General features: G+C 42.2%; 1 protein-coding gene across 16 annotated transcripts in view; it reads right to left on the bottom strand.

Annotated features, from left to right (window-relative positions):
* DOCK7 (dedicator of cytokinesis 7) overlaps window positions 1–14,099 on the bottom strand; it is a 214,594-nt gene extending 200,495 nt beyond the window's left edge. For 5 of the 16 annotated variants that reach the window (XM_078073024.1, XM_078073025.1, XM_078073028.1 and 2 more), the window contains exon 1: window positions 13,836–14,061. In XM_078073024.1, the coding sequence (XP_077929150.1) occupies window positions 13,836–13,873 (38 nt within the window). In that variant the 5' untranslated portion in view covers window positions 13,874–14,061. Of the gene's footprint in view, window positions 1–13,835 lie in introns of all 16 variants that reach the window. The other 11 variants (XM_078073026.1, XM_078073029.1, XM_078073032.1 and 8 more) reach the window with 5 other exon arrangements.
* Between the last annotated feature and the right edge of the window lie 760 nt (window positions 14,100–14,859).

Raw genomic sequence — 14,859 nt, 5'->3', positions numbered from 1 at the left:
TTTCCTACAGCACCTGCCTACAAATAGCATCATACTTAATGGTGAAAGTCTGAATGCTTTTCTCGTTAGACTAGGGAGAAAGCAAGGATGTCTGCTCTCACTATTCAACACTGTACTAGAGGTTCTAGCCAGTGCATCAGGAGAAGGAAGGAAAGATATGGAAACAAATTAAGGGTGTTCAGATGAAAAAGGAAGAAATAAAACTCTTTACTCACAGACAACATGATCCTGTATGCAGAAAATCCTAAGGAACCCACAAAAAAACTCCTAGAACTAATAAACAAGTTCAGCAAAGGCAGAGGATATAAGTTCAATGTTCAAAAATCAACTGTATCTCTATATACTAGCAACGAAAAACCAAAAATAATTTTTCACTTTCATCATAACATCAGAAACAATACTTAGAAACATATTTAACAAAAGAAGTACAAGACTTACATACTGAAAACTTCAAAACTTTGCTGAGAGAAATCAAATAATATCTCAATAAATGAAGAGACGGGGCACCTGGGTGGCTCAGTTGGTTAAGCGACTGCCTCCGGCTCAGGTCATGATCCGAGAGTCCTGGGATCGAGTCCCACATCGGGCTCCCGCCTCAGCAGGGAGCCTGCTTCTCCCTCTTACCCTGTCCCCTCTCATGCTGTTTCTCTCTCTCTCTCTTTCTCTTTCAAATAAATAAATAAATAAAATCTAAATAAATAAATAAATGAAGAGACAGTCTGTGTTTGTGGATCTGAAGACTCAATATGATTCAGTTGGCAATTCTCCCCAAATCTACAGATTCAACATAATCCATATCAAAATCCCCAAAGGGGGAAATTTGCAGAAATTGGCAAACCTTATATTGATGTTGATCCTAAAATGCTTATGTAAATGAAAAAATCCAGAATGAACAAAACAATTTCGAAAAAGAAGTAAAAAGTTGGAGGACTCACACTTCTGGATTTCAAAATTTACTATAAAGTAACACTAATCAGAAGAGTATGGTATTGGTGTTAAGAAAAGACACACAGATCAGGGCACCTGGGTGGCTCAGTTGTTAAGCGTCTGTCTTCAGCTCAGGTCATGATCCCAGGGTCCTGGGATCGAGCCCCGCATCAGGCTCCCTGCTCTGCGGGAAGCCTGCTTCTCCCTCTCCCACTCCCCCTGTTTGTGTTCCCTCTCTCACTGTGTCTCTCTCTGTCAAATAAATAAATAAAATCTTAAAAAAAAAAAAAGACACAGATCAATGAAACAAAATTGAGTATCAAGAAATAAACACATAGAATCATGAGAGACTATGGACTCTGAGAAACAAACTGAGGGTTCTAGAGGGGAGGGGGGTGGGGGGATGGGTTAGCCTGGTGACGGGTATTAAAGGGGGCACATACTGCATGGAGCACTGAGTGTTATACGCAAACAATCAATCATGGAACACTACATCAAAAACTAATGATGTAATGTATGGTGATTAACATAACATAATAAAAAAAAAAGAAATAAACACATTTATGGTCACCTGATTTTTTAAGGTACCAAGACAATGCAATGAGACAAGAATAGTCTTTGCAACAAAGAGTGTTGCAATAGAACATTCACATGCAAAAGATAAATTTAAAGATTTTTTTTTATTTTTAAGTAACCTATACACCCAATGCAGGGCTCGAACTCACAAACCCAACGTCAAGAGTTGCACGCTCCACCGACTGAGCCAGCCAGGAGCCCCATAAAAGATGAATTTAGATCCTCATTTCACAGTATGCACAAAAATCAATGCAAATGGATCCTTAACCTAAAGTAAGAGCTAAACTATAAAAACTTGTAGAAGAAAACAGAGAAGGAAATCTTGACCATGAATTAAGTAGTCTTAGAGAATAACACCACAATCACGATCCACATAAGAAAAAAAAAATTGATGTATTGGACTTCATCAAAATTTAAAATCTCTGTGCTGGGGCGCCTGGGTGGCTCAGTTGGTTAAGCGACTGCCTTCGGCTCAGGTCATGATCCTGGAGTCCCGGGATCGAGTCCCACATCGGGCTCCCGGCTCGGCAGGAAGCCTGCTTCTCCCTCTCCCACTCCCCCTGCTTGTGTTCCCTCTCTCGCTCTCTCTCTCTCTGTCAAATAAATAAATAAAATCTTTAAAAAATAAAATAAAATAAAATAAAATAAAATAAAATAAAATCTCTGTGCTTCAAACTTCACCATTAAGAAAATGAAGAAACAGGGGCGCCTGGGTGGCTCAGTCGTTAAGCGTCTGCCTTCGGCTCCGGTCATGATCCCAGGGTCCTGAGATGGAGCCCCACATCAGGCTCCCTGCTCCGCGGGAAGCCTGCTTCTCCCTCTCCCACTCTCCCTGCTTGTGTTCCCTCTCTCGCTGTGTCTCTCTCTATCAAATAAAATAAATAAAATATTTAAAAAAAAAAGAAAATGAAGAAACAAAGCAGGTAGAAAATATTTGTAATTCATATATCTAATAAAAGATTTGTATTCTGAACATATAAAAAACTCCTACAATTCAAAAACAAGATAAATAACCCAATTTAAAAATGAGCAAAAGATAGGAATAGATATTTCACCAAAGAAGATACGTGAATGGCCAATAAGCACAAGAAAAACCATCACAAATCAGGGAAATGCAAATCAAAACCACAATGAAATGTCATTTCACACTCATTAGAATGCCTACAGTCAAAAAGAAAACAATTAACAAGTGTTAGCAGGATGTGGAAAAATCTGAACTCTCATACATTGCTGATGAAAACGTAAAATGGTGTAGTTGCTGTGGAAGTCTGCCAATTCCTTATTCAAACACAGGGGCACCTGGGTGGCTCAGTCGGCTAAGCGTCTGCCTTCAGCTCGGGTCATGATCCCAGCGTCCTGGGACTGAGCCCCACATCGGGCTCCCTGCTCAGCGGGGAGCCTGCTTCTCCCTCTGCCTCTGCCTCTGCCCCTCTCTCTCTCTGTCTCTCATGAATAAAAATAAAATCTTAAAAAAAAAAAAAAAGAGAGAGGCTGGGCCTGGCTGTAACTGCTCTATGAAGATGAGAGGAAGACATTGCTTTGCAGTTGGAGAAAGAATGTGAAGACAGGAAAAGAGGAGAGCCAAAGTGGAGTCTCAAAGAAAGTCTTGCACCCTTAGGCTCCTTACCACAATCCCTTACCTTCAGCAAAGTTTATTAAAATCATTAAATGGCTGATATGAGTGCAGTTTTCTGGTCGCAGAGGATAAATGAGAAACACCTCATGATGATGCAGAACTACAGCAGAAAGGAGCCTGGGAAAGCCAAATCGCAAAAACCAAGCAGACCTTCCCGGGAAGGCTGAGTTGGCATTAAGATCAGAGCTAAACTTAAAGTTAAGGAACAGGGATCCACAGCTGCTTCACATTACACTGCTTTTCTTTATATTTTTGGATTCATCAGTTACATATAAATTTTAACAGGTAGTACAACTGACTATATTGCTATATATTTAAATAATTATCGTGAAGCTGAACAAGTTACAATGACCAAACTTAAAGAATACCAGTTGTTTTGGTGTGACCAGCATTTACCTTCCCCCTCTTTCTTTTGGTTAGAAACCTCTTCTTTTTGGCAAAGAACTCATTACTTGAGATTGGGTGGGGCTGACACCATCACATCTCTCCTCAAGCCAAGGAGAATGACATGTCACCCAGGAATGGCCAGCATCCCCTAACCCCTAAACACAGTAATTGGTTCAAGCAGGAACATGTGACACAAGCCAAACCAACGATGGAGCTCCTGAATCTTTTCTGCCAGAACTAAATGGTAGGATTTGAGTCTGGGTCTATCAACTCTCATTGTAACCATTTAGTGGAAAATCTATCAAAGACACGAAGAGAAGAGGCTGCTGATACCCTCGGTATCCTGAGACCTGATGTACTCAGTTATAAGCAAATTAATCTGACTGGTGTTTCTGTCAAATGCAACCAAAAAGTCTCCTCTGTAAAAAGCCACTGAAAAAGTAGTGACACATCTAGACTGCTTGCCAAAGGGCTCTATGATGCAACCTAGAAGTGAAGGGAAGTTCACTCTCTGAGGAGATGGAGGTGACTAATGGAAAACAGGATGCAAGAGAAAAGCAGGTAGATCAATTTCTTCTTCTTCCAGACTCCTCTATCTACTGATGTGAGAAACTGTCCCTCTGCCCAAAGATAGCCTGTGTGACCAAGCCAGCATACCTGCCGAAAACAGTCTCTCTCCAGCTCTTTGTGAAGCAGTGGCCAATAAGATAAGGTATCACCTTACATTGTTTCCCCATCTCTGCCTCACTTCCCTTTTCTCTTGATGGCCCGGGATTATGCCTCCCAGTAAATCCTCAACTCTTAATCCTTGTCTCAGTCTCTGTTTTCTAGGCAACTCAGATTAAAAAGGTATGTACAAAAGAACCTACAGCAACCATTAGGCTTACTATGAAGTGAAACATAGAAAGCTTTCCCTCTGAGGTCATAAGCAAAATGAGGATGCTCAGTATTAGTACGATGTTAAACAGAAATGGTAATAATCCACATAGTAATACAAGATAACCGTCCACAGGACAAGACAAAAATGTAAATCAGCTATAAGGTTTGGAAAGGAACAAAAATTCATAAGTTCCAGATGACACAGAAAATACAAAATTCACGGATACATTTTTTTAAATAACTTTCAAGTTTCACTTTATTTTTATTTATTTATTTAAAGATTTTATTTATTTATTTGTCAGAGAGAGAGCACAAGCAGGGGGAGTGGCAAGCAGAGGGAGAAGCAGGATCCCCACTGAGCAAGGAGCCCCATGCGGGACTCGATCCCACGAGCCTGGGATCATGACCTGAGCCAAAGGCAGATGCTTAACAGACTGAGCCACCCAGGCATCCACCACAGATACATTTTTAGAATTGACATGTTTAGCAAGGTATATAGCTGGATACAAAATGGTTATATACCTAGAAATAAATCTAACAAAGGATATGCATGAACCTTACAGGGAAAATTATAAAATTTTGTTGTATGATATAAAGAAGACCTAAGTAAATGAAGAGATACACCATGACCAAGGTTTGAAAACTCAATATTATAAGGACATCATTTCTCTGCAAAACTGATATATAGATTCAATGTAATTCCAATCAAATTCGAACAGGACTTGGGGATTTTTTGTTTTTTAATAGATTCTAAAATATACAAGGAAATTCAAAGGGCTAAGAGAAGTCAAGAAACTCTTAAATGGTGGGGGGAGTTATTCTACCAAATTCCAAGACTTATTATAATTAAAATTGTTTATAATTGGTGAAAATATGTATAACCAAACCAATGGAACAAAAGAGAGAACCCAGACAAAGACCCACAAATAAGGACACACAATCTATTATAGAGGTGGCAGGGCAGGTCAATGGGGAAAGGATAATCTATTTGGAAAAAAATTAAAATTTCACACCATACACATATCAAGTCAAGTGGAATATAAACCTAAATATAAAGGAGGTAACTAGAAGGTTTGTGATAATACAGATGAATATCTTAATGACCACAGGGTAGGAAAATATTCCTTAAACAGGACCTCAAAAGTACTAACCATTAGAAAAGAGAGAGAGAGAAAAACTGATAAAAGTGTATTCAAACTGAGAACTTAGGGGCGCCTGGGTTCAGTTGGTTTAGCATCTGCCTTTGGCTCAGGTCATGATCCCAGGGTCCTGGGATAGAGCCTCCCGTATCGGGCTCCCTGTTCAGCAGGGAGCCTGCTTCTTCTTCTCCCTCTGCCATTCCCCCTGCTGGTGCTCTCTGGCTCTCTCTATCTCCCTATCAAATAAATAAATAAAATCTTAAAAAAAAAAAAAAACAAACAAAACTGAGAACTTAGTTGGGGTGCCTGGGTGGCTTAGTCAGTTGAGCATTCAACTCTTGATTTCCGCCCAGGTCATGATCTTAGGGTCATGAGATGGAGCCCCGAGTAGGGCTCCATTCTCAGCACGGATCCTGCTTGAGATTCTCTCTCTCCCTCTCCCTCTGCCCCTCCCTGCGCTCTCTCACTCTCTCTAAAATAAATAAATCTAAAAAAAAAAAAAAAAGAAAAAAACAGCTGAGGACTTAGTTTTCAAAAGACTCCATAAAAAGAATTTTTAAAAAACCACAGGGTGAGAAAAGATATTTGCAACACATAATATCATTCAATGGATTAATACACTGAATATATATAAAGTACTCACACAAATCAATAAGAAAAAGAATAATACAAAGGAAAAAAGGGGGGAGAATGCAAAAGATTTAAATAGGCAATTTACAAAAGAGTATATTCAAATAGTCAATACACATACAAAACAGAGCTCAATCTCAATAGTAATCAAGTAAATAGAAATGAGAACTTTTACAGTAAGATAGCATCATGCATACATCCATCAGATTGGCAAAAATGACAAAGTTGACAATACCAAGTGGTGCCAACTGCGCACAGCAACACTACTGTGGGAGTGTATGTTTCTTCAGCTATCTTAGAAAACAGTTTGGTATTACCTAATAAGCTCCATGATAAATAAAACTGCTATGAGGAGCAATAAAGAATACCTAAGGACCAGCAATCCCATACCTGAGTATACCCTAGAGAAATTCATGCACATGCATACCAAAATATATGTATAGGAATGTTCATAGGAACATTGTTTCTAATAGCCAAAAACTGGAAACAATCCAAATGCCCATCTACTGTAGAATGGAAAATCATGGTATATTTATTCAATGAAATAATATAAAGAAAAAAGAATGAACTCCAACTACTTGGAACATTATGAATGAATCTCACAGATGTAATTTTGAACAAAACAAGCAAGACAAAAAAACATACAACATACAATAAGATTATATTCAAATGAATTCAAAAACAGAAAAAATGTTTTTACTTAGAAATGCACTCATAGCTGGAAAGAATAAAGAAAAGCAAGGATGGGGCGCCTGGGTGGCTCAGTCGGTTAAGCATCTGCCTTCAGCTCAGGTCATGATCCCAAGGTCCTGGGATGGAGCCCCGCATCAGACTCCCTGCTCAGCGGGAAGCCTGCTTCTCCCTCTCCCACTCCCCCTTGCTTGTGTTCCCTCTCTCGCTATCTCTCTGTCAAATAAATAAATAAAATCTTAAAAAAAAAAAAAAGAAAAGCAAGGAAATGGAGGTGCCTGGGTGGCTCAGTCAGTTAAGCATCTTCTTGTCCCTCTCCCTCTGCCTCTGCTTGTCCCTCTCCCTCTGCCTTGCTCCTCCCCTGGTTTGTGCTCTCTCTGTCTCTCTCTCAAATAAATAAATAAAATCTTAAAAAAGAAAAGCAAGGAGGGGCGCCTGGGTAGCTCAGTCGTTAAGCGTCTGCCTTCGGCTCAGGTCATGATCCCAGGGTCCTGGGATCGAGCCCCGCATCGGGCTCCCTGCCCAGCGGGAAGCCTGCTTCTCCCTCTCCCACTCTCCCTGCTTGTGTTCCCTCTCTCGCTGTGTCTCTCCCTGTCAAATAAATAAAATCTTAAAAAAAAAGAAAAGCAAGGAAATGGTTTTTCCAAAAGTAAGGATAGTGGATTGGAGTGCTCTGCAGAAAAGGGTAAGATTTAGAAAAGAAGAGAAAGGATATATCAAAAAGAAAAAAAAAACAAACGGAACAGTTACAGAGTTGGAAATGAGCAGAGCATTTGTGAGGGTACAAGGAAAACGTTAGACTGATTGGTCCAAAATGTAAGCTAGAGAATAAGTCAACAAGAAAAGGACCAGATTATAGATGACTTTAAAATCAAGCAAGAGTTTGGGCTTAACACTGTAGGAAGCTACTATAATATTCTTGAACAAAAGAATGCCATGATAAAAGCTGTATTTTAGGGAGACTTCATTTGCAACACATTTGAATTACAGGAGGTAAGAGACTAGATCAGCTCTGGCCCCACTGAGGTCATCTAGAAGTGAGATAATAAAAGATGCTCCAATGTGGCAGGATGGCATTCATTCAAACAATTCTTACATGTCCAGTTGCCACAAGATTCTGTGCCCGACACGAGAGATAAAAAGACACAGACCAGTCGTCAAAGAGCTCTGAAAAGCAGTATAAAGTAGAGGGAAAATGGGGGTATGGGGGATGAGGACAAGAAAAATTAAAAAGACAAAACCCAGAAAACAGTAGCTCATGAAATCAGTGATGAAGAAAAAAGTCAAAGGCTCCTAGTCCTCAGGCGTTCCATAATTCAAGTACACATAAAGTACCACGGGAAGCACAGCCATATGGCCCAGAGACTGATGAGAACAAGCAGAAAGTGGTTGTGACTGCACCACATACATGTGAGAAATGTGACTAGAAAAAAAGGAATGACTGGTTGGCAGCTAGAAATGCCAGAAGATTCAATGGTTCTTTGTTTTATGATGAGAAAGGCATAATAAGTCTTACGGTTTAAAGGAAAGATCCATAAAAAGAAACAGACTGAAGATGCTAGAAAAGAAAGGAAAAATTATGAGATCAAGGTTCTGGGGGAGGTGGAAAGGTAATAGGGTCCCAAGGACAAAAAAAAATAGGTAAACTTTAGGGAAGGGATACCTTACAGGCTCAGGAGAAAGATGGTTAAATGACCTATAGGAACAGTAGCACGCTGAGGTTGTAATGGACTCACGTTAGGTGATCCAGAACTTTTCAGTAAAAGATGGGGTAGGGAAACAAAGATGTTAATAAGAGAAATGATTTAGAGTAAACCTCATTTCAAATGAAAAGACATTCATTAATAAAAGATCAACTCTGCAACTCTGCACTGTTCTGCTCTCCCTCTCAGGGGCAAGAAACAGGTTAGACATTCAGCATTAAGAGTTAGTGAAATGAGGGGCGCCTGGGTGGCTCAGTCGTTAAGCGTCTGCCTTCGGCTCAGGTCATGGTCCCGGGGCCCCGGGATCAAGCCCCGCATTGGACTCCCTGCTCCGCGGGAAGCCTGCTTCTCCCTCTCCCACTCCCCCTGCTTGTGTTCCCTCTCTCGCTGTGTCTCTTTCTGTCAAATAAAAAAAAAACAAAAAAAATTTTTAAAAAAGAGTTAGTGAAATGAGTACAACAAAAGGCCAAAGTGATGAAAAAGGCAGCACGGAAGTAGTTGATACTATGTGGAAAGAATTTATTTGGTAATGAACTGAAGAAAGTAGACTGAAAGATTGGGCCTATACAGCCAGAGTTATGAACAGATTCAAAACTTAAAAAAAAGAAAAAGAGGTTATAAATAAGCCTATGTCCAGGAAATCCTACTCATGTTAAGATTTTCCTCAAAAATAAAAATCTGATGAAAGCCTTTCATTAAATTCTGCTTCTCAGGCAACAAAATGATACCAAATTAACAAAGGAAAGATTAAGTAGGTAAGGGTAACTTTGGGGATGCTAACGGCAGCACTGTTAGGAAATCTGGAACTACCCCAGAAAATATTTTGCAGAAAGAAATACAGCCAAATAAAAAAAGTATAAGATCTGAAATCAGAGAACTAGGGTTTGAGTCCCAATTTAGGCAAATAATTTCATGGTATGTAGGCCTCAGTTCCTCATCTGGATTATGGGAATAATAATCATTGTAAATAATATAGGAATAATAATAGCAGCAACTAACATTTGTTGAATGCTTATTATGTTTCAGGCACAGTTTAAGTGTTTTACATGTATTAACTTATTTAATCTTCATGATGACCCACAGACACTTTTATCCCCATTTTACTGAAGAGAAAACCAAGACAGGGAGATTAGATCAACTGCCCAGAATTATATAGCTATTATGTGGTATAGCTGAATTCCAGCCCATGCAATGTGACCTGGTATCTATATCCTTTACAATGTTCTTCCGCCTCTCTAGGTAATAAAGATGAGAATGTAGTAAAAAATGCTTTAAGTGTATCCAAATGTTCATCATTACTGCTGAATATCAAGTAACAGGACAAAATCTAAACAAAATCATTAATCTACAATCAACACTCCACAAATTCTACCTATTATATGCTAGGGTGTGATTAAAAAGGGGGTAATTAACAACGTATACGCTTGTCCTACAAAAGTAGGGGGAACAAACAAGAGGCAATAACTGATATGAACAAAATATACATGCTGCTTTTCCATGATGAGCTGAGGTAAGTAGTACAATCAGTGATAAAAAATAAAGAGCTCTGGGGCACCTGGGTGGCACAGTGGGTTAAGCTTTGGACTCTTGGTTTTGGCTCAGATCCCTGATCTCAGGGTCATGAGATGGCGGCCAGCACAGGACTCCAGCTCAGCCCAGTGTCTGCTTAAGAGTCCCTCTCCCCCAACCCCTCCCCACAAAAATAAATAAATAATCTTTTTTAAAATTTAAAAAATAAAAGAGTTTGAGAAATCACAAAATCATGCCCTCAAAAAATAACAGCACTAAATGCAAAGGGTTAGGAAATGACAGAGCCAGAAAAGAAATCAGTAGAATTCTTTTTAAAGTAAAGGTCTCAGGGGCGCCTGGGTGGCTCAGTTGTTAAGCGTCTGCCTTCGGCTCAGGTCATGATCCCAGGGTCCTGGGATCGAGCCCCGCATCGGGCTCCCTGTTCAGCGGGAGGCCTGCTTCTCCCTCTCCCACTCCCCCTGCTTGTGTTCCCTCTCTCGCTGTGTCTCTCTGTCAAATAAATAAATAAATAAAATCTTTAAAAATAAAAAAAAATAAAGGTTTCAGAACAATCATAAAGCTTTAAAAGAAAAAAATAAGGTTTCAAACAGCAACAGGCTATTCACAGAGCAACAAATTTCATATATACATATCATAAAAAGACCACTTCCAAGAAAAGGTCCTACACCACATTATAAATATTGTAATAAAAAATAATTGATGCTGGACACTTATGTAGAAAGCACTGTTCTAAGCACTTTACTGGAACCGATTTTTTAATTCTTATAACAACCCTATAAGGTAGGTTCTGCTATTATCCCCAGTTTATAGATAGGGAAAATGAGGCAGAAGTGAGGTGAAGTAACTTGCCCAGGTTTATTCAGTGAGGGCCAGTGCTAGGATGTCAACCCCAAGCAGTTTATCTTGAGAGTATGTGCTATACTTCCTCTAGTAGGAAACTAAGAAGCAGAACAAAAATTTATTCAGAAGTATTATTCAGCCAGAGTACCTGGGTGGCTCAGTCGGTTGAGCGTCTGCCTTCAGCTCAGGTCATGATCTCAGGGTCCTGGGATCAAGCCCCACGTTGGGCTCCCTGCCCAGTGGGAAATCTGCTTCTCCCTCTCCCTCTGGCCCTCCCTCCACCTTACCACCCTCACTCCCTCCCCTGCTTGTGTTCTCTCTCTCTCCCCCCCAAATAAATAAATAAAATCTTTAAAAAAAAAAAAAGTATTATTTGGCCATACTTGGTAACAAGAATGAAAGTACCTTTCAATCACAATAATTCATCATCTATAACAGTTCTGTCCTTGGTCTTCCCTCCAAATTAATCCGCACATTCCTCCCGTACTATCTCATCTTCTCCTCTGGTTTCAATTACAATCTCCTTGCTGATGATTCCCATATCTATTGACCTCCAGCCCAATCTCTCTTCTGCATCTTAAACCTCACCAACAACCTAATAAATATTTCTCTTTCAATGCTCAACAAGCATCTCAAACTCAGCATGTCCAAAACTGAATCATCATCTCCTTCCCACCTCAATTCCCACCCTCAAATCCCTTCTTCCTCCTGTACGCCCTTACCTCAATGACTGCCTCCATCATCCACCTGATTGCCCAAGTCAGAAACTTGGAAGTCATCCCAGACTCCTCAGTCTTCCTCACCTTCCATACCCAATCAATCACCAGTCACCTCCTCTAAGTATTTCTCCAATCAATGAATCTCTCATTTCCATTGCTTTACTTAATCTGACAACTTTACAGGCTTATTATTTTGAATTTTGTGTTATTTTGTGAAACTTTCTTTTTTTTCTTGTATTTTGTTCTGTCTAATCCTAGCACAAACTCCATGAATGAAGAACAGGTATCATATATATTTCATATCTAACTCCCTAATGTGCAATTTCCTGATCAACACGTGTTCTCAGCGAAACTTGGTTCTATTAAAAAGAAATTAATACTAAGCATGTATGTCAAGGAATACATTTTTTCAATGGCATTGCCTTCAGAAACAAGACCCAGTTATTTTGCAAAAAAAGTAAAAAAAAAAAAAGTAATAATTTCCTATTAACTCTACCACAACTCCTTAGGATATACCAATTATTAATTGTTCAATGATAGCTACTAAAGGCCATGCACTACGCTAAACACTTCACACAAATTGTGCCACTTAATGTTCACAACGTTATCAACGGGGTACTGGTACTATACCCATTTTCCAGATGCCAAAACTGTAACTTAAGAGAGCTTACACAATTTGATCAAGGTGCCAAGTTAGAAAAGTAACAGTCAGGATTTGAACCCATGGCATCATCTGACACCAGAGCACATGTTCTTAAGCACTTGCTGTTTGCCTCTTTTTTTAAAAAAAATATTTTATTTTTAAATAATCTCTACACCCAACACCGAGCAAACCCACAACCACGAAATCAAGAGTCCCATGCTCCACCGACCAAGCCAGCCAGGCACCCCTTGCTATTTTGCCTCTTAAGAATAAAATTAAATGTCCTAAAGCTCAAAAGAAAAGAATAATTAAGCACAAAGCTTAAATCAAAAAGATGTTAGTTTTAAATGAAAAACGTGCCAAAACAGAGTAACGCTATGGAAGTTCAGGCAATTAAGAAAGAACCTGTTTGGTCGGTCCAAAAATCGTTAAGAAAGATCAGCAAACGAAAAAGATCCAGAACCACAGAAATAAAATTTTCAAAAAAGTAATGCATTCGAATGCTTCTTTTCTTGGGACATCATAATAAAACCAACACAGTCTAGTGTCTTACACATTAGTATATTTCCCAATGAAATTCTACAAATGTTAGAATCCCCCGCCGTAATTCAATTTTTGGTTCTGGCAACCTACCCACCACAGGCAGGTAAAAGGTTCGGAAATCTCAACCGTGATTGCTTGCTTACTTCCAGACTCCTAAAATATGAGTCAAAGGGCCAGTGTAAAAAGAACACTGCCTATCATCCATCTTCGTCTGGTGCCATTAGAAACACAGGCGCACATTTAAATTCGCATGCTACTAAGATCAAGCACCAGCCTACAATTCGTCCAAGATTCGGCAGCTGCACACCCAAGGTGCAGACCACAAGCTCTCAACTTTTCATTTTGCCTATACGTTTTAGATTCTGGGTGCGAGAGCCCACTTTGAATTGGCCCCTGGATGCAAAGAGGATTCCTGTCAGATTTCTCGGGAAGGGTGGGAGGCGTGAAGAAGGGACGGCCTCCCACCGGCCAGGAGCCCGCCGCGCGCCGAACCTTTTGTTGGGGAGGAGAAGAGGGCGGACCCCGCACCCTCCTGGGGGCAAACGGGGGTGGGCGGGGAGAGTGAAGGAGCGAGACGCCGCGGCGGCCCCCGGCCAGCCCGGGGGTGGGGACACAAAGAATTTGGGGAGAGCCGATCGGCCGGACGACGAGCTCCCCCACCCGCCCTGCAATAAGCCGCCGCGAAAACTCCAGGCCCGGGCCGCCGAGAAGCGGGCGGAGGCGGGCGCTCGGGCGTGCGGGGCTCCCTGCGCCCCCCTACCCCCACCCGGGGCGAGGATCGGCCGCCGGCGCGGGCTGAGGGCCGGGGTTGGAGGGCGGCGCGAGGCCTCGGCGGCACCCGCCACAGCCGCGAGCCCCCTCCGCCCAGCCGCGGACCAGGCCGCCAGATCCCCGCGCCCGCGTCGCCACACCCACCCGCCTCCTAGGCCGGGCTCGGGAGGGCTACCGGCTCTTTCTCCCGCTGCGGCGGCGCGCCCCGCGCCCGAGATTTACCTGCTGATCTTCTGGGCAAAGGCGCGGCGCTCGGCCATGGCTGCTAAGGCGGCGGCGGCGGCGGTCTGGGCGCGGACGGGCGGGCGCGTGCCTCCTCGCTCGCGCTCCCTCCCTCGCGGCCTCCGCCAGTCCCAGCTCCGGACCGGGGAGGCTGGGGCTGGCGGCCGGAGCCGGGAACGAGCCCTGCCGTAATGCTCCTGAGAGGCGCGCAGCGAGAAACCGCTCCTCCCCCAGCGCGTCAATCCCCGCGGGAGCCCGGGCTTCGGAACGCAGCTACGGCCGGTTGGAGCCCAGGGGAAGAATGGGGCGTGGAGGGAGCGACACGCCAGTCCTGGCCGCCTCGCTGCCGCGGGTTCCGCACTACCGAGAGGACACAGAGAGCAGCCAGAGAGGGGCCAGCGACTTGGCGAGGCAGGAAAATAAGATTACAGAACGCGGGGGGTGGGGGGGGTGGGGGGGGAAGCTTGGCTTTCCCGAAAAGGAAGGGGAGGAAATGGAAGATGGGTTTTGCCGAGGGGAGCTGTGCTCTGCCGCCCTGGATGGCTGGGTTCTTGTTCCTGCAGCGCCCATCTCCGAGCAGTTGAAAGCACTTTCTGTTCTGCTCCGACCTTATGAATGGGGTCTGACCAGAGAAAAAATGGTTTTTCTTGTAGAAAAAGAGCTAAAAAAGACCTTTCTCCTACAGAAGTAACAATAATAATAGTTGACTTGTGGTGCTTAGCCAGGCACTGATGAAAGTTTTACAGGCATGATCTTAATCGCCACGACAGTTCTTTGAAGTAAGTTCTTATAATGCCCATTTTAGAGACAAGGAAATTGGTTCAGAGAAGCTAAGCGCCTGGCCCCAGGTCACACATACGGTAACCTCTTCAACTGAGGTTCAAACGCAGAGCCCAGTCCTTTTCTTTGAAGATAAGTGTTTCTCCGTTAACAATACTCTTGCTGAGACTATTACTTACCCCTTTGGGATCTCATTTTCCATTTATAAATGTTGGACCAGATGAGCTCTAATGTACTTTAGCAT

The sequence above is a fragment of the Halichoerus grypus genome, chromosome 5, assembly GCF_964656455.1.
Source record: "Halichoerus grypus chromosome 5, mHalGry1.hap1.1, whole genome shotgun sequence".
In the NCBI taxonomy this organism is placed as follows: Eukaryota; Metazoa; Chordata; class Mammalia; order Carnivora; family Phocidae; genus Halichoerus; species Halichoerus grypus.
Note: the sequence above shows the minus strand (reverse complement) of the source record. Positions and strands in the feature narration are given on the sequence as shown.